At 44.6% G+C, this 18,330-nt stretch overlaps 1 protein-coding gene across 2 annotated transcripts in view; it reads left to right on the forward strand.

Moving 5' to 3' along the window:
* The window catches only part of LOC123756344 (uncharacterized), a 402,241-nt gene that overhangs the window by 328,757 nt on the left and 55,154 nt on the right, over positions 1–18,330 (forward strand). For both annotated transcript variants that reach the window (XM_045739413.2, XM_045739414.2), the window contains exon 5: positions 14,397–14,536. In XM_045739413.2, the coding sequence (XP_045595369.1) occupies positions 14,397–14,536 (140 nt within the window). The remainder of the gene's footprint in view (positions 1–14,396; positions 14,537–18,330) is intronic.

Consider the following 18,330-nt stretch of genomic DNA (forward strand, 5'->3'; position numbering starts at 1 on the left):
TCAGCACTGAAACAAGGATTATCAAGAAACTAACAACATTATATGGAGGACCTATGGCAATACCACGACCAAGAGATGGCTTCCTGAACCTTGCAGGAATTAACCTCACTGAGGACCAAGTCACTCTCCTAAATCTGGGCATAAACTGTCATGTTATGTCCAGACCGAGTGAGATGGCCCGGAAAGTAGAGTTGGAAATTCTGTTGGACGACATATTCGACCTCGAGACACAAAAGAAGGTCACTACCAAAGATACCTTACAAGCAGAACTTATTGCAGAAGGAGGAAAGAATTGAGGCAATTACAGAAGCACCATACTGTCCCCCGAGCTCAAAGCGGCAGCTAAAAGCCTTCGTGAGAACAAGGAGATAGTTGTCAGGAGAGGTGACAAGTCGCCAATATATGTCATTCTTAAAAAAGACGAATATCTGGCGATAATGAACCTCATACTCTCTGACCAAACTAAGTTCCAAAGGGTAACGAAGGACACTACAGCCGAATTGAAAGCAAAGGTCAACAAACTGATCGAAAATGTGAACGCCAAGAAATCCGGACTCCACCTGCCAAAGATTACTGGGGAATATAAACCTGGATATGCGTATGGAAATGTCAAGACACACAAGCCTGGAAACCCACTTCGGCCAATCATTAGCCAGATACCCACACCCACGTACAGACTGGCGAAGCGACTCAACGGCCTGCTGACTCCTTATGTCCCTTGCGCCTTCAGCCTGAAGTCTCCAAAGGAATTTGTTGACTTACTGCGGGGCACACGGGCCACAGGGATAAGAGCCTCGTTGGACGTAGAATCACTGTTCACCAACGTACCTGTGGACGAGACAATCGGGATGATAGCCGACAGAGTGTATCGTGATCCAGCCTGTACTCCTCTTGACATACCAGAAAATATTCTAAGGAAACTACTCCAAGCTTGTACTAAAGAGGCACCCTTCTTGAGCCCGGATGGGCACATGTATAAGCAAGTAGATGGGGTCGCTATGGGTTCTCCCCTAGGTGTCCTGTTTGCAAACTTCTACATGGGTACCATCGAGCAAAAAGTCTTAGTCGACATGAACTTGAAACCGGCCATATACTGCAGGTATGTTGACGACATTTTTACACAGGTACCTGATGTCAGACATCTGCAGGAGCTGAAGGAGGCGTTTGAGCAGAGTTCCGTGCTGCGTTTCACTTACGAGATGGAAAAGGATGGGAAGCTGCCCTTTCTAGATGTAACAGTCATGGAAAAGAGCGGAGGTTTCCACACTGCAGTCTACACTAAGGAAACGAACATAGGAATGTGCCTAAATGCCAACAGCGACTGCCCAGAAAGGTACAAGAGGAGTGTTGTTAACGCACATGTCGACCGTGCTCTCAGCCACAGCTCAGAATGGAAGCAAGTCGACGAAGAACTCTGTAGGGTAAGGCAGGTCCTAGTCAACAACGGCTTCTCCAATGGTTTCGTCGTAGACATCATAAGAAGGAAAGTGAAACGCCATGCAACCTCCGAAGAGACAACTAACACAACACCTATACCCCCTATTAGACTATTTTACAGGAACTTCTTTTCCACAGCTCATAAAACGGAGGAAAGGGTCCTGAAAGATATTGTTAATAGAAACGTTATCCCTACAGACAAAAATCAGAGGATACAACTGACGATTTACTATAAAACCAAAAAAACGGCCAGCCTACTCATGAGAAACCCTCCAGACACAAAGCAGAACGCTTTAAAAGAGACCAACGTCGTCTATGCCTTCAAATGACCTCTTGGGGACTGTAAGCTCCAAAAAACCCAGTATATAGGCAAGACAACAACATCTCTTTCTAGGCGTTTAACGATGCATAAGCAACAGGGCTCCATTAATGAACATATAATCTCTTCCCACAACCAAACCATCGCCAGAGAAATCCTAGTAAACAACACAGAAATCATCGATAGATACAGCGATAGCAGGCGGCTTGACGTTTGCGAGGCACTACACATTAAAAAGTCAACACCAGCAATCAACAGCCAATTAATGCACAACTATATTCTACCCACCTCAAGACTCCGCTCCAATATAGAAGCATCAAGAAATATGGACCAATAGGCTTTCTACAATCACTTCCATTCAATACCCATTGTTTCGTGTTCGGTCTTGTGTTGATGAAATTAATACCCTATTAATACCACCTCACCCCATCCACCTCACTCAAATGTAGATATAAACAAATCGGAGATGTGTAAGTTCTATTCAGTTGTGTATGTGTAAACTAAAGTCTTTGAAAATGTAATAAGTTTTACGAAACGCGCTCAAGTGTCGCGTCAGACTAGAAATAAAAATGAATTTTGGAGAATTGATTTTTGAATTACCACCAACAGTGAAAAGAAATGTACGAAATATCGAGAAAATTCGTGTTAGAATTATTAATCTTACTTTTTCGGTCATATTTAATAATATATATATATATATATATATATATATATATATATATATATATATATATATATATATATATATATATGTCGTACCTAGTAGCCAGAACGCACTTCTCAGCCTACTATGCAAGGCCTGATTTGCCTAATAAGCCAAGTTTTCATGAATTAATTGTTTTTCGGCCACCTAACCTACCTAAACTAACCTAACCTAACTTTTTCCGCTACCTAACCTAACCTAACCTATAAAGATAGGTTAGGTTAGGTTAGGTAGGGTTGGTTAGGTTCGGTCATATATCTACGATATTTTTAACTCTAATACAAAAAAATTGACCTCATACATAATGAAATGGGTAGCTTTATCATTTCATAAGAAAAAAATTAGAGAAAATATATTAATTCAGGAAAACTTGGCTTATTAGGCAAATCGGGCCTTGAATAGTAGGCCGAGAAGTGCGTTCTGGCTACTAGGTACGACATATATATATATATATATATATATATATATATATATATATATATATATATATATATATATAACTGAAAACTCCAGACACAAGAAAACTCCAGAAAAAAGTTGCGTTTGCTCCTGGGAGTATGGGTTCGAGTCACTTCTGGGGTGTGAGTTTTCAGTTGCATATTGTCCTGGGGACCATTCAGGCTTGTTCGCATATATATATATATATATATATATATATTATATATATATATATATATATATATATATATATATATATGTCGTACCTAGTAGCTAGAACTCACTTTTCAGCCTACAATGCAAGGCCCGATTTGCCTAATAAGCCAAGTTTTCATGAAATAATATATTTTCTCTAATTTTTTTCTTATGAAATGATAAAGCTACCCATTTCATTATGTAAGAGGTCAATTTTTTTGATTGGAGTTAAAATTAACGTAGATATATGACCGAACCTAACCAACCCTACCTAACCTAACCTAACCTATCTTTATAGGTTAGGTTAGGCTAGGTAGCCGAAAAAGTTAGGTTAGGTTAGGTAGGTTAGGTAGTCGAAAAGCAATTAATTCATGAAAACTTGGCTTATTAGGCAAATCGGGCCTTGCATAGTAGGCTCAGAAGTGAGTTCTGGCTACTAGGTACGACATATATATATTATATATATATATATATATATATATATATATATATATATATATATATATATATATATATATATATATATATATATATATATTTATATTTATATACCTGAATGAGAGCGTGAGAGATGTTGCAGACCTTGCATAATCAGGTCATCAGGTCTCTGGAATACTAAAGCAGGCGGTGTTGCATGCGGTACACGGCAAGTGTGCAGTTGCATGCCGCGCGTCCCTCAACATGCACATACAAGTGACTCTGCGCTCCTCACTCGAGCACCGCCAGCCAGGTGTGTGTGGGGGGGGGGGTGAGGTCACTGTGGCTGGTGCCTTTGTGGGGTGTAATACCTGGCTTACCTCAGGGGAATTTATCCTTCACATACATGAATTACTGATGGCTGGAGTGTACAGGGATATCTTTGTTAGTCTCTCTCTCTCTCTCTCTCTCTCTCTCTCTCTCTCTCTCTCTCTCTCTCTCTCTCTCTCTCTCTCTCTCTCTCTCTCTCTCTCACCCCTCACACATAACTCTCTCACTAACGCAGTCTCGTTACTTTAATATTCGGTCGGAATAACCATAAATATGTAATGCGAAATCGAGCAAGAACGAATAAGTCAATAAAGATCTAATTACACACACAATTACAAACTGACACTTCCAGTGTCCCTCGCGTCAGAAGGGGCCTCGGGTGGCACCATTGGCTGCAGGTGATGCCAATGAGGGAGCCACAAGTGCCACAGAGTTCACGGTATTGAAGAGCTTGTCCATTATTAGCTGTTTCTCTGAAAAAGTAATCTTGCAAATAGGTTTCGAGAAATTCCGGTAAGATTTGATGGATTTGCGTAACTCTGCAGATGACGCATATTACGATATGTCAGGCATATGACACATATACCAATATATCAGACAGAAAACATACATTCCAATATGTCAGCCAGAATACATACATTCCAATATGTCAGCTAGAATACATACATTCCAGTCTATCAGGCCATATTCCAATATGTAAAGGTCTGAAGAACATTAAAATACTGATCAGGGAAAATGCCAATTATGTATACATTAGGAAGGACGACACATGTTCCAGTATGTATTTATATATGCTCCAGTATGTATCACGAAGAATGTTCAAGTGTCGGTGCCAAACGATTTCATTACAGGCAAATAGTTTACCCAATTTAGAACGCATTTAGAGTCAAGATCGCGTGACCCGAAATTGCTGGTTGTATCCCCTAGTCATTGTAGCATTGTAACTAACGCGATTATCATTGTAATTGCAATGAGGGCGCTCGCCGTTATTGGCGCTGTTTCGTTATTATTAGCATTTCTTATTTATTTTTGTAAAGTTTGTTCTAATAGTGAACAAACATTAGAACAAAATAAAGCTTTTTAGTTATTTTGTCAAAATTGCTGTACCTGGCAGTAGGTAGGAACGAGGATGTAAATTAAATGGCGGATTGTATTGTAGGGAAAACATGTATGGTAAGGCTCTAATACGAACTGTGGCTGGGGGGGGGGGGGAGTTCCTAGCCTGCTATCCCAGCTGTGGCTGGGGGAGTTCCTAGCCGAAAAGGAACTGTGTGGTGCTGAGAGATCCTAGCATACAGATGAAATTCAAATGCCAACTTTTGCTCACGTATCAGCAGTGTTTAAAAATATATATTATGATATATTTAATAATATATTTTGATACAGAAAAGATTTTAGAAATTTTGAAGCAAATTTACTCAAATTAGTTTATAAAGTTAAAGTGTATATTCACTTAAAAAAAAAAAAAGCCTTATTGGCCCAAAATATTTGTAATATGCTCAATATATAACCTTTTACATTTTGAAAATATTGCACAAGAAAAATATATCAAACAATATTATTACTTACAATCGAGTTTTGAATAGTAACATTTCCAGAATGTATTTTCTTATGAAATGTCCTGACTTACAATTGATTTGTGGATAAAGATACTTTATAAAGTAGCTGTGAGCAATACTTTATAAAGTTAACAATGGACTCAAAGCTTTATAATGATAAATAAATCCTATCAGTAATACGGTGGGGGAAATTCTCATTAATCTGAGGGGAGTCTAAATTGTTTTGGCTCACTGAGGGGAAACTGTAATTGGGATGCACCAATTTTGGCAGATATAATTGCTGCCTTGAATATTGGAATAAGAGAAAAAGAGGGAGATGCAGGGAAGAGGAGGCAGAGTGAACGAGGGATAAAAAGAGGCAGAATGAAGAGAGATAAAAAGAGGCAGAATGAAGAGAGTAAGTGTAGGAAGAAGAGGCAAAAAGAAAGAAGGAGGAGGAGAAAGAGAAGGCGGGCGAGGTGAAAGATAAGAGAGGAATAAGGGTAGAGGAATCTGTAGAACCACAAATGAGGAGTTGTGATACTAATTCTTTTACATTAGACTTTATATTATTCTGACAGTCTCAGGAAACACATATGTACATATACACACACACACACATACTCTCGTGAGTACATCCCCTTGCGTTCACCCACGAGTACTCGCACACTCTCAGGACTCATCAGTGACTCTGCATGACGTACTCTCTTAACTCCCATGATCCCTGTAACTCATTTTATTCTGTGCTTGGGATTTGTTTCTTTCTTTCAACTGGTTATTTCTCCCTCAGTTATACTGTGTGTTATCTGTTATCCTATCGAATATTATATTATATATATATATATATATATATATATATATATATATACATATATATATGCTTATAAAGGCTAAAGGCTGAGGCTTATAAAGAATATATATATATATTCTTCAGTTCGTTTTCATTGAGAATTCATTTTTTATATCTGTATTTCTTAAAGTTCTTTTTCATTGAGAAAGAAACTGAAACATTAATTCTCTTAAAGTTCATTTTACAGTTGTGTTATGGTCTGACGCCAAGAGATGTGTTTTGTTGACCGAGTCAACATTTTCAGAGGCAGAGTAGTAGTGAATATAAGTTAGGTGGAGCAGCCGAAAATGTAACAGAGCGTGAGGGTCAAGTACAGTTTCGGACGGGGCAATAGGCCCAATGCAGCTTATGCCCATTTTCTATATTCCAGTGATGACTGAACTAGTATGTTGGGAGTATTCTCTTGTTCTTGAAGACGGCAGAGTGCGAGTGTCGGCTGCCTGTCACTCAATTACACCATTTCCTTCACATAGTTCAAGTTCAGCCTCACTCTGTTAACTCTGTTACGAGTTTTCCCTGGAATACGAGCCACCAATCTGTTTACAACCAGGTTCATCCCTTCTCGGTGAATAAGGCCAAACATTTATGGACCGATGCCCAGTTAACATCTCCCTGGCCAAGGTTCGAATGCGGAAGATATCACTTACGGGTCGTGGGACATGTACCACAGGAACTTTCTGAAGCCCATGCTAGAACAAAATTTAAAACTTCCTTTTGATGACTAAAAGGTAGAGAAGCTACTGTTCCCGTCAGATTTGGTGGCCTCGGTGTCCGCACAACCTCCCAGATAGCTCTATCAGACTCTTTTTGTTCCTATGTATCTAATGATCTTTACAAAGAAGTCCTACCAGAACACCTTGGTGGCCCGGCGTGAATACACGATCGTGCCTTCACTGAAACCTGCAATCAGTTGGATGCTCTCGCCCCTCCCCCCCCACAGCACTCACTTCAGATAACAAAAAACCCACAAATAGTCTTTCTGAACCAGCCTCAATGGTGGAGAGAATATAGTTTCCTTCCTGCCTCCTCTCTATTTCCTTGCCCTCCCCTCTCACTCACCCCCATTGTCCCTAATCACCATTCTACCTCCCTGCCTCTCACTCCTACCCTCTCTCTACCCTAACCCTATCCACCACCACCCAATCCTTCCTATCCCCTGTTCTTCATCCCTCCCTCACTCACTGCCCCAAAACTCTCTCCCCCAGCCTCTGTCTGTTCGTCTTCAGCTGAACATCTATCATCATTCTTTCTCATTTACAATTTTAATTCCAAATCTCTTCTGATTTTAAATGTTACCACCACATTTAGCGGGAAGCCAGAGGAGAGAAGGAGGGGGAGGGAAAAGAGCAGAAGGTAGATAGGGAGACGAAACTGAGAAATGGCTAAAGAGGAAACAGAAGTAAAAGGTGGGAGATACGAAACGTGGACTAAGAAAAAATTCCGTATACGAGGAATTTTATAAATGGAACGAATAAAGCATAAAGAAGTAGAGGATGTTAAGAGTGGGAATATTTAAAGAGAGAGTGAGGTACGGAGAGAGAAGTTGAGATAGGGAGAGAGCGGGACGGAAGATGATGGTGGGAGGCAGGAGGAGGGATGGAAAATGAGGAAGGAAAGAAGGAAGGAAGGAAGGAAGGAAGGAAGGGAAGAAATGGGTGGACAGGAACGCTAACGAAACAATTTAAAAAAATTGACAACAAAATATAGGCTTTAAAAGACCAATAACAGGGAAGAGCTGGAGATATACGACAAACAGATGTGTGTGTGTGTTTTAATATGGAGGAAAAAGGAGAACCCTTAAAAACTAAGCAATTTGGGTTCGCGGAGGACCCCGGGGGCGCAGGGACATCGAGGTGCCTTCATAAACCACGAAAATTAGGTTAGGTTAGGACCCCGGGTGGCTCTGAGCGGCGGCAGCATTGCTGAAGATTTTTCACTGCACTTGATTTTCAATTTAATATACCTTCAGCCGAGCGTACATTGTGTAGGAAGTGGGTCTGATAGATGTGCTGTCAGACAAGTCACTCGAGGAGATGGGGGTCACATGACAGTGGGTAGAGGGTATGTAGGGGAAGGTTCACATGACAGTGGGTGGTAGGTGGTATGTACGGGAAGGTTCACATGACACTGGATAGGGGGTACATGTACGGGGAGGTTCACATGACAGTGGGTAGGTGGTAGTGGGTATGTACGGGAAGGTTCACATGACAGTGGGTAGGTGGTAGTGGGTATGTACGGGAAGGTTCACATGACAGTGGGTTGGTGGTAGTGGGTATGTACGGGAAGGTTCACATGACAGTGGGTAGGTGGTAGTGGGTATGTACGGGAAGGTTCACATGACAGTGGGTAGGTGGTAGTGGGTATGTACGGGAAGGTTCACATGACAGTGGGTAGGTGGTAGTGGGTATGTACGGGAAGGTTCACATGACAGTGGGTAAGGGGTACAGGGAGATTCACATGACAGTGGGTAGGGGGTACAGGGAGGTTCACATGACAATGGGTAGGGGGTACAGGGCATGTACGGGGAGAGGGAGATAAGAGGTTCACATGACAGTGGGTAAAGGTGAGAGAGAGAGAGAATATAGCAGCAAGGTAGAGAACTTCCAGAAATGAGAGAAAGGGAGGGAAGGAAAGATAAAAAGAAAGGGAAAAGAAAAGAAGAATTAATCTATTCTTCGGCTGCCAAACTAACTCTCCTTTGTCCTTTGTTATATCCTATTACTTGGCTAATTCCCGACGCCCCCCTCCCTCTCACTCGCCCTTCTCTCCCCTCTCTCCCTGCTCACAGCCTCTCCTCATCCCCTCTCTACTTCTCCCCTCACTTTCCCTCGCTCTATTATACCATCTACCCCTCACTCCATCAGTTCGCTGGAAAACTCCTGTGTTCGACTCTGGAAACCAATATGTCCAGGCCCCTCGCTTGGTTAGTGGAGTATAACCCTTCACCCTTCAAGTAGAGTATAACCCCTGACCCTTCAAGTAGAGTATAACCCTTCACCCTTCAAGTAGAGTATAACCCCTGACCCTTCAAGTAGAGTATAACCCCTGACCCTTCAAGTAGAGTATAACCCCCTGACCCTTCAAGTAGAGTATAACCCCTGACCCTTCAAGTAGAGTATAACCCCCTGACCCTTCAAGTAGAGTATAACCCCTGACCCTTCAAGTAGAGTATAACCCCCTGACCCTTCAAGTAGAGTATAACCCCTGACCCTTCAAGTAGAGTATAACCCCTGACCCTTCAAGTAGAGTATAACCCCTGACCCTTCAAGTAGAGTATAACCCCTGACCCTTCAAGTAGAGTATAACCCCTGAACCTTCAAGTAGAGTATAACCCCCTGACCCTTCAAGTAGAGTATAACCCCTGAACCTTCAAGTAGAGTATAACCCCTGACCCTTCTAGTGGAATATAACCCCTGACCCTTCAAGTAGAGTATAGCCCCTGACCCTTCAAGTAGAGTATAACCCCTGACCCTTCTAGTGGAATATAACCCCTGACCCTTCAAGTAGAGTATAGCCCCTGACCCTTCAAGTAGAGTATAACCCCTGAACCTTCAAGTAGAGTATAACCCCTGACCCTTCTAGTGGAATATAACCCCTGACCCTTCAAGTAGAGTATAACCCCTGAACCTTCAAGTAGAGTATAACCCCTGACCCTTCTAGTGGAATATAACCCCTGACCCTTCAAGTAGAGTATAGCCCCTGACCCTTCAAGTAGAGTATAACCTTTCACCCTTCTAGTGGAATATAACCCCTGACCCTTCTAGTGGAATATAACCCCTGACCCTTCTAGTGGAATATAACCCCTGACCCTTCTAGTGGAATATAACCCCTGACCCTTCTAACCGAGTATAAGCCTTGAACTTTCTATGGGAGTATATATCCTTTAACCCTTCTCGCGGTACATAAACAAAGTTTATTATGTCACTCTACATCCAAACAGTAGAGTGATATACACTCTACTATGAATATACTTTATAGAGTGACACAATATATTTTCGTTGTATGCCACTTTACAACGAAAGTATATTATTTGTGTTATTATACTACAACCATAGAAATTATCGTTTATAACACTGATTTAATAACAATATACATCATTCTTTCGTTACAGAATTATCTACATTTTATGCAATTCTTTCTCAGACGGACACTAATTTCTCTCAGGAAACGGATGATTATTTTCCTTGGCAGAACTAATTATATAATTTGCTTTCACTTTCGAATCGAAGAACGTCAAATAATATAGCTTCATATCCTTATGTTTACGATTGTAACTATGAAAATAAATGCATATAATACACATTGAAAATACACTTTGGATCGCGTGTAAAGCTTTCATTGACCCTCAAGTCTCAAGCTAAAGATGGTTATAGATGAGGTCAGGTCAAAGACGACGAGTGTTCAAGAAAGGTCAGGTCACTGAGGTGAGGAGTCATCAGGGAAGGTCAGGTCACTGAGGTGAGGAGTCATCAGGGAAGGTCAGGTCACTGAGGTGAGGAGTCATCAGGGAAGGTCAGGTCACTGAGGTGAGGAGTCATCAGGGAAGGTCAGGTCACTGAGGTGAGGAGTCATCAGGGAAGGTCAGGTCACTGAGGTGAGGAGTCATCAGGGAAGGTCAGGTCACTGAGGTGAGGAGTCATCAGGGAAGGTCAGGTCACTGAGGTGAGGAGTCATCAGGGAAGGTCAGGTCACTGAGGTGAGGAGTCATCAGGGAAGGTCAGGTCACTGAGGTGAGGAGTCATCAGGGAAGGTCAGGTCACTGAGGTGAGGAGTCATCAGGGAAGGTCAGGTCACTGAGGTGAGGAGTCATCAGGGAAGGTCAGGTCACTGAGGTGAGGAGTCATCAGGGAAGGTCAGGTCACTGAGGTGAGGAGTCATCAGGGAAGGTCAGGTCACTGAGGTGAGGAGTCATCAGGGAAGGTCAGGTCACTGAGGTGAGGAGTCATCAGGGAAGGTCAGGTCACTGAGGTGAGGAGTCATCAGGGAAGGTCAGGTCACTGAGGTGAGGAGTCATCAGGGAAGGTCAGGTCACTGAGGTGAGGAGTCATCAGGGAAGGTCAGGTCACTGAGGTGAGGAGTCATCAGGGAAGGTCAGGTCACTGAGGTGAGGAGTCATCAGGGAAGGTCAGGTCACTGAGGTGAGGAGTCATCAGGGAAGGTCAGGTCACTGAGGTGAGGAGTCATCAGGGAAGGTCAGGTCACTGAGGTGAGGAGTCATCAGGGAAGGTCAGGTCACTGAGGTGAGGAGTCATCAGGGAAGGTCAGGTCACTGAGGTGAGGAGTCATCAGGGAAGGTCAGGTCACTGAGGTGAGGAGTCATCAGGGAAGGTCAGGTCACTGAGGTGAGGAGTCATCAGGGAAGGTCAGGTCACTGAGGTGAGGAGTCATCAGGGAAGGTCAGGTCACTGAGGTGAGGAGTCATCAGGGAAGGTCAGGTCACTGAGGTGAGGAGTCATCAGGGAAGGTCAGGTCACTGAGGTGAGGAGTCATCAGGGAAGGTCAGGTCACTGAGGTGAGGAGTCATCAGGGAAGGTCAGGTCACTGAGGTGAGGAGTCATCAGGGAAGGTCAGGTCACTGAGGTGAGGAGTCATCAGGGAAGGTCAGGTCACTGAGGTGAGGAGTCATCAGGGAAGGTCAGGTCACTGAGGTGAGGAGTCATCAGGGAAGGTCAGATCAGACTCTAAGTTAAACAGAGTTGTGGAAGCAACAATCATAAAAAGGGAATGAAAGGGAACTATCTGGAGAAACACCAAGCCAATACGACTATATAGCACTTAGAAGGGGTCAGGGGTAAGGATTTGGGATGGGACGGGGGGAAGGAATGGTGCCCAACCACTAGGACGATCGGGGATTGAACGCCGACTTGCATGATGCGAAACCGTCGCTCTACCGTCCAGTCCAAGCGGTTGGGCACAACCAGAGAGAGAACTCAGTAGAATAAATTCAATAAAACCTGTGTACTTGCAAACACATGAATCAAATATAATTATATCTTGGAATAAAATCCCTTCACGCTCCTCCACTCAAAAAATAAAAAAATAGATATACACAACAAATCAGAGAAGCACTGCTCGTGACAGCAAGTTGAACCCTTCTTTCATGTTGTTTGAGTCTGTCAGAGGGCGAGCCGCGAGATTCACCAGACTATTGGAGAGAGCAAAAGGAACAAGAAATGCCGACAATACCAGAAATATCAGCAGCCGGAGGGAAAGTGCGCATATGATTGCTGCGATGCACATTAGTTTGAAGAAATGCAAGACTGATATCATTTGTTGAGGAATGCGTCGGCAGTGTGCTGGTGTTAACATGCCAGTAAGATGTGAGGTTGAGCTGCTGGAAATGTGTTTTCTGTGACACCATCACCAGCTTCACCATCACCAGCTCCACCATCACCAGCTCCTCCATCACCATCATTCTATCCCCCAACCTCACCATCCTTAAGGCACTAGTTCAAACAAGATGTATATGCATCTCCAAGTCTATATAACTGTTATATGCAGTCACAATAACGTGGCTGAAGATTATAGAACATTATACATACATACGGACATATGTATGTATATGCGGACATGAGTATAGTAACTGAATGATCCCGTGAGGTAGAACATAAATTAATCCGTCAAACGAATCTGAGCCCAACCACACCCTCCCAAACACCACCACACCCTTATCAACACCACTTCGGCATCCTCACTCCAGCCACACTACTTGCCAATGACGATCTGTTATCTCACACACACACACACACACACACACACACACACACACACACACACACACACACACACACACACACACACACACACACACACACATCGCAGCATACCAGCATCTCAGTCTACACAACGCCATTATTCATCACCCCAATCGAATCTTAATCCCTTCCCACATTCTCAGGCCAACCACACCATACCAAACCCAATCCCACCATTCTCAGCTTCCCCGGGCTATATCACCGATCCAATCGCTCCACAACAACACCGGTAACTAGCCCCATCACCCCGCACTCTCCCACCATATTAATACCACAGATTATACACCTATCCATCCGTTTGAGCAGCTCAATGACTCCGCCAACCTCGCTATTCTTGGCAGCCTCGACGCTCCATCTGTGATGGTGCAAGTGTTTGAGCACCATTACTTCTCACTATCCTCGTGTTATCCCTCTCTCTCTGGCCTCATGTGCTGGGGCCAGCATGAAAATTTACCAATCAGCTGTTGTTATTGTTATAAACAGCCTTTCCTTTGCTACGGAGCTCATTAACTGTTTAATAATTGTAAACAAAGCCGCCAAAGATTGAGAAAAGATGTACAGGTTCGCAAGTGCTTGCGTAACTGCTTCGTTAATTTGGTCCCTGGCTCTTAATGTTCTCGTATCCTGCCTATGGCTTGTTAGTTCCAGGAATCTGCCCTCGTATCCAGGGCCCGTATAGTCAAACTGGCTAAGCATTTACTTTTGATAATAACTATATGTTATCACCTAACTCACTGCTCCTCATTCTAATGGCCACCTCCCCTCATTCTAATGCCCGCCTCCCCTCATTCTAATGCCAGCCTCCCCTCATTCTAATGCCAGCCTCCCCTCATTCTAATGCCCGTCTCCCCTCATTCTAATGCTTGCCTCCCCTCATTCTAATGCCCGCATCCCCTCATTCTAATGCCCGCCTCCCCTCATTCTAATGCTCGCCTCCCCTCATTCTAATGCTCGCCTCCCCTCATTCTAATGCCAGCCTCCCCTCATTCTAATGCCAGTCTCCCCTCATTCTAATGCCCGCCTCCCCTCATTCTAATGCCCGCCTCCCCTCATTCTAATGCCAGCCTCCCCTCATTCTAATGCCAGCCTCCCCTCATTCTAATGCCCGCCTCCCCTCATTCTAATGCCCGCCTCCCCTCATTCTAATGCCCGCCTCCCCTCATTCTAATGCCCGCCTCCCCTCATTCTAATGCCAGTCTCCCCTCATTCTAATGCCCGCCTCCCCTCATTCTAATGCCAGCCTCCCCTCATTCTAATGCTCGCCTCCCCTCATTCTAATGCCAGCCTCCCCTCATTCTAATGCCAGTCTCCCCTCATTCTAATGCCAGCCTCCCCTCATTCTAATGCCAGTCTCCCCTCATTCTAATGCCAGTCTCCCCTCATTCTAATGAAGTGGTGCTCCTCCTGCCCGCAGATCAAGGATGGGGGCAGCGCCTACATTGACGAGAGGAAAGAGTTGACGGTGCAGATTGAGTGGGTTGAGTCCCTGCTGCTCTTCCAGGCCACCTACCACAAGTACGATGATGTCACTCGGATGCACAACTACCAGATGAGGTGAGACACGCGAGTGTGTGCGTGTGCGTGTGTGTGTATGTGTATTCACCTAGTTGTGCTTGAGGGGGGTCAAGCTTTGCTCTTTCGGCCCGCCTCTCAACTGCTACTAACTACTGTTCTCTCCCCACACACACACACACTCTAGAAGCAGCTCCGTAACAGCTGTCTAACTTCCAGGTACCTATTTACTGCTAGGTAACAGGGGTATTCAGGGTGAAAGAAGCTTTGCCCATTTGTTTCTGCCTGGTCCGGGAATCGAACCCGGACCACAGAATTACGAGTCCTGCGCTATCCACACAGCTACCAGACCCCTTGTGTGTGTGTGTGTGTGTAAGGTGAGGATATTCATACGTGTGTGTGTGTACTCATGGGTGAGTGAGAGATGCGCTCATCAAGATTGTTAAGCCCTTCCTACACTACTCATGCCTCTCTGCTCCGGCACAAGATTTCTTTAGATTTCTTATTTATAATTTTTTTTCAGTAGGGATTCCATGAGGCTGCATGCTTAAAGACACTTATCACGTAGGTTGTAAAAGCGTCATGAAGACTTCCTTGTCTATATTTGCGAAGCCTATCTGCAAATGTGACAGTTTTACACAGACTGCAGATGATTTGCTTACAAGTTATATCTTTGCCAGGCTTCTTCTTGAGATTATCTTGAGATGATTTCGGGGCTTTAGTGTCCCCGCGGCCCGGTCCTCGACCAGGCCTTCACCCCCAGGAAGTAGCCCGTGACAGCTGACTAACATCCAGGTACCTATTTTACTGCTAGGTAACAGTGGCATAGGGTGAAAGAAACTCTGCCCATTGTTTTTCGCAGGCGCCCGGGATCGAACCCGGGACCACTGGATCACAAGTCCAGTGTGCTGTCCGCTCGGCCGACCGGCTCCCAAGGTTGAGGTAATGACAATTACAAAATCTCTTTTTCCTTATCTCTTAACAAATAGTTGTCTCTTCCTTTACTATAATTCTCCTGAGGTCCTAACATAACTTTGCACTTTTCCGATTTGAAGTTCAATAGCCATTTCAGAAATGACAAAGTTCAGAAGTGACCAAACATGTCTTGGTCATTTGGAAGTCTGGCACAGTTTTTGTATTCTTGAATCTTCTAATTAGTTTAATTATTGACTCAAATAATTGCTTCCACCAACTATGATAATCAGGAGATAGTTCAAAAGAAAAGCTTTATAACCCCTTTTCGTGTACATATTAACAATTGCAAGTTTCCACTCGTGGGGAGGAGGACGTGGGGAGGAGGGCGTTGGGAGGGCGTGGGGAGGAGGGCGTGGGGGGGAGGAGGACGTGGGGAGGAGGACGTGGGGGGGGGGAGGAGGACGTGGGGGGGGAGGAGGACGTGGGGGGGGGAGGAGGACGTGGGGGGGGAGGAGGACGTGGGGGGGGGGGAGGAGGACGTGGGGGGGGGGGGAGGAGGACGTGGGGGGAGGAGGAGGACGTGGGGAGGAGGACGTGGGGAGGAGGGCGTGGGAAAAAGGGCGTGAGGGGGAGGAGGACGTGAGGAGGAGGAGGGCGCGGGGAGGATGAGGACGTGAGGGGAAGGAGGACGTAAGTGGGAGGAGGACGTAAGGTGGAGGAGGAGGACGTGGGGAGGAAGCAAGAAGCGCCCATAATTGAAGCGAAAATTGAAGTGAGTGACCGGAATGTTTCCAGGGTACTCAGCTGTTGTGTGGCGACGGGGCGCTGGATATTAGAGGAGGGAGTGTTGGAGGGGGGGATGGGGGAGGTGCTGGTGCTTCTGGTGGAGGGTTGGAGGAAGGTGTTGGAGCTCCGGGGAGGTAAGTTGAGGTTAGGAGGGGTGGGGGGTCAGGGTGGGGGTGAAAGAAATGGGTTCTTTGAAGTGAACTTTGACCCCTTTGTTATATTTTGCCAGTCTGTAAGAACTGGCTCGAAGCTCCTTGTTGTGAATGTCCCTCAAAAGCTATTTTCATCCCAGTAAATAACTAGATAAAGAACGATGTTTTTATAGATTTTTATGGATTAGTTTATTCCCACCTAATATGTCTATAATTTTTCGAAATAACTGCCCACACATGTACAGCTTTCCTTGTCTTTTCTTCACAACATATATAAAAAGTATCCCACACTGTCTTGTGAAATCCTTCTTGAAGGTCTTGTGAAATCTTTGTGAAATCCAAGACCCCAGCATCTTGTGAAATGACGCTGAGGTCACAGTCGTTTGAGGCTTTGGTGCATCGCGTGTTGCTTATTGTGTGTCACTTAGTGAAAGTTGGCGACCTCCTAACGATACATGAATAAGCTTCCTCTCAATCTCCACGCTCTTAAGTTCTTATGGTAACGTTCTCTCCCAATTTGTTCAGTTTATTGTACAATAATGCTTAAGCTCTCCTGTTTTTTTCCAGACGGAAAGTTTCTTACGATATTGTCTTTATTTTTGCTTTATTCGATCCGAACCATTTTTGGGATTCCTTGTATTTCCTGCTTCCATTATATTTCAAAGTGTGTGTCGTTTGCTTTCTTCAGGACAGTTTAGTTGGTGCTGGTCTAAACGTACACATTTTTTTCCCCATCGGTATTTAATGTCTCGTTTGTTAACTATTACTTCGTTAACTCAGACATCTCCTCTCTCTCTCAACTCCCTTCTGACCTGTATGATGTGCTCAGACTCTCACAGTCGTCACACACGGGGTGCTGTTTACCTTCGTGTACATTCGCGTTCAGTTATGGCATTCTCCCAAATGGCCAGAAAGATGGACCCGTAAATCCTAGCCCTCTGGCCTTACACATCAATGGTATGATTTCTGCTTAGTAAGGTGTGTATACACACACACACACACACACACACACACACACACACACACACACACATACACAAACTTCTCACTCAAACAGGAGAAGGAGAGAGGAGGGAGGAGAGAGGAGGAAGAAGGAGAGAGGAGGGAGGAGAGAGGAGGAAGAAGGAGAGAGGAGGCAGGAGGAGAGAGGAGGGAGGAGGAGAGAAGGGGGAGGAGGAGGGCAGGGAAAGGAGGACAGATGAGAGAAGTGCAAGAGGAGGGAAGAGGAAGTGGAGGAGTAGGAGAGAGAACAGAGGAGGGAGGAGGACACAGGAGAGAGGAGGACACAGGAGAGAGGAGGACACAGGAGAGAGGAGGACACAGGAGAGAGGAGGACACAGGAGGGAGGAGGACACAGGAGAGAGGAGGACACAGGAGAGAGGAGGACACAGGAGAGAGGAGGACACAGGAGAGAGGAGGACACAGGAGAGAGGAGGACACAGGAGAGAGGAGGACACAGGAGAGAGGAGGACACAGGAGAGAGGAGGACACAGGAGAGAGGAGGACACAGGAGAGAGGAGGAAGGAGAACAATAAGCAAGTATAAAACACCACTTGGTCTACTTGACAATTTAACAAGAGAGAAAAGATCCCCTGAAGGAAAGTCAGATGATTTACGAAAACTTCAGAGGATTGCTATAAATGGAGGCTGAGAAATGCGCCGAATATGGGCTTTAAATAACAAATTCAGCTAAACAACACGAAACTAGAAACGTGAATCAAAGGTAAACTAAGAACATTAGAGAGAGGAGGAAGAAGAAGATGGCATAATATTACACAAGCAAACTCAAGACATATTAAACAAACTGTTGAAACTGAAAGAAACAACACAGAAATAGTACACAGATGCGGCATGACCTGAGCAGAATCAACAACGCAAACAAGGATCATTGTTTACGAAGACAAGAGGTCTTGGAAGAGCTTGAGTGAAGCCGATTGTAATAGGCACAAACAAGGAGATCCTCGTTCATTATAATTTCTGAAC

Source organism: Procambarus clarkii, chromosome 25 (genome assembly GCF_040958095.1).
Source record: "Procambarus clarkii isolate CNS0578487 chromosome 25, FALCON_Pclarkii_2.0, whole genome shotgun sequence".
Classification (NCBI taxonomy): domain Eukaryota; kingdom Metazoa; phylum Arthropoda; class Malacostraca; order Decapoda; family Cambaridae; genus Procambarus; species Procambarus clarkii.